The sequence below is a fragment of the Penaeus monodon genome, chromosome 36, assembly GCF_015228065.2.
Source record: "Penaeus monodon isolate SGIC_2016 chromosome 36, NSTDA_Pmon_1, whole genome shotgun sequence".
Classification (NCBI taxonomy): Eukaryota; Metazoa; Arthropoda; class Malacostraca; order Decapoda; family Penaeidae; genus Penaeus; species Penaeus monodon.
In genome coordinates, this window is record NC_051421.1 from 30,369,937 (window position 1) to 30,372,436 (window position 2,500).

A 2,500-nucleotide genomic window follows, 5' to 3' on the forward strand; every position below is an offset into this window, starting at 1 on the left:
ATAACAGCAATAACAATAACAATAACAACAACAACAACAATAACAACAGCAGTAACAACAACAGTAACATAACAACAATAACAACAACAGTAACAACAGTAACAAAAATAACAACAACAGTAACAGCAATAACAACCTTAAATAGCGCTGTCTTCTCCAAAAGTTTCAAAATATTCATATCTACAACTATTTCCTTTTAGAAGGATATCAACTTTAGCAAATCCATGTTGAATGATCAATTACTGCAACTGAATACTTTAACTGGTTCGCCAAATCTTGCATCTTCAATCTCTTCTGCTTTATTTTTTGGTAAATTTTAGTGATAACATTGCTGGAAAGAAGCACACTCCCAAAATGATATATCGTGATAATAATGATGATGATAACAGTAATAAGATTAATGATAATGATAACAATTGTAATAATAATGTTATTATTATAATAAAAATAATTGTAGTAATAATGATAATAATAATAATAATAATAATAGCAATGATAATAGTAATAATAACAATAGTAGTAGTAGTAGTAGTAATGATGATAATAATAATGATAATGATGATGATAATAATAATAATAACAATGATAATAGTAATAATTATGATAATAACAAGAACAAGAAAACAGCAACAATAACAATTAAAAAAACAATAGCAAACAGCAACAAAACAACAGTAATAACATCAACTGCAACAATGATAATGATAAAAATAAGAAAAACATAATAGTGTTTTACTAATATTGACAATATCAACAAGAAAACACAGCCCCGTGATGGTAATAATGATAATAACGACGATAGTGTTAAAAAGTTAATAATAATGTAAGTGATAGTCATGATCGTAAAAATAATGATGATAATGATAACTATAACTAATAATAAAAAACAGTAAAAATAACGAAAAACAATAAGAAAAAAAAACAAGATAAAAAAGAAACGAAAAACAAAAAACGATAAACAAGAACCGAAAAAGAAAACTACAAAAGGGAAAAAGGAAAGAAAGAACGAAAGACGGAAAGAGAGACAAAACAGAAGGGAGAAAAGAATAGAAGAAACGGAATAGCTAACGAGACTCGCCCCGCCTGAACGAGACTCGCAAATGAGTGTCTGAATCTGAGGCCTCGAGACCAAAGAGCAAAGCATCTTTTTAAAATCTGCCAATATTAATTAGGGAACAAACTCTTTCAGTCTATCTTTGGTATTATGTCAATTTATCTTAAAAAAAAAAAGAAATAAGATCTATTTACCTTCTCACTTTAAAAGGCGTGAATCGAATGTTAAATCATACAAACCCTACATCAAACTTTTTAAAGATGTACTACCGAAGGTCGGATAAACTCGAACCGATACGAAAAAACAAAACAAAAACACATACTATTGCAAGAGAAAACGAACTCGAAGCAAGAACCAAAAAAAAATGAGAAAAAAAGATGCAAAGATAATGCACGGAAATTGAGTATTTTAGAACGGTTCTTTGATACCGGGAGATCACAGAGCAACAACTTCAAAAGCGGTGTTTGAAGAAAGCTGCTTCTCGGAAACAGGAGGAGAATGCGCCATCTTGAGTGGAGGAAATAATTAAGTCGGGGCCTGGGAATTCTTCTCTTCGAAATTGCGAAGGAAAAATTTATGAAGATGATATACCATTCAACGGCGATAATGATGGGTATGATAACGGTGAATAATAATGATCTTGGGAAAGTGGTCAGGGTTTTGTCAATGGAGCGGAAGAGGAAGAGACAGTAATAATAAATCGTAATTAATAATAATTATAATGATAATAATATTACTAATAGCTGACATTCCTGTTACTACTTTTTTTTACTACTGTTGTAAAAAATAAGGCTTATAATAGCATTACTCAATCGTTTTATTTAGCATAGTAGTGATGCTTTCGGTGATGATAATGATGATGATGATGATGATGACGGTGATGATGGTGATGATGATAATAATGATGATGGGGATGATGATGATGATGATGATAATGGTGATGATGATGATGATGATAATGATGATGGTGATGATGATGATAATGATGATAATGACAACGATACTGATGCTGTTAACAAGGAAGATTACAAAAGGATAAACAAATGAACAGATGAATAAATAAATACAGAGATAAAATCACAAATTCAACAAAACGATGGCGAAATGCAGCAATTATGAAAAAAATAAAGAAAAAATAAAGACATGATAATTCACATCAGTACAAAATATGCAATATAGAAAGAGAGAAAGGAAGTAGAGTAGATTATTAATAAAAGTAACAAAAAAAAAAAATCCCTTCGTTAATTTCAGGCAATATGCAGACCATGATTGATTGCTTATTTCAAAAATTTAATTACATTTCGGAGCTTCTAGTTTTTAGAGATATGTAACGAATATTCTTGTTTGTATAACGTATTAAAAAAAAACATGATGTCCCGCAAAAATAATAAATTGAACGCCGCTTCTGTAATGGAGGTTGTAGACTACTCTTGCTGATTAGATTTT

General features: G+C 29.7%; 1 protein-coding gene across 1 annotated transcript in view; it reads right to left on the bottom strand.

The window, feature by feature from the left end:
* The window catches only part of LOC119595623 (probable serine/threonine-protein kinase clkA), a 142,578-nt gene that overhangs the window by 117,364 nt on the left and 22,714 nt on the right, over positions 1-2,500 (bottom strand). The window contains 1 exon segment of the mRNA XM_037944733.1: positions 328-331. Within this exon segment, the coding sequence (XP_037800661.1) occupies positions 328-331 (4 nt within the window).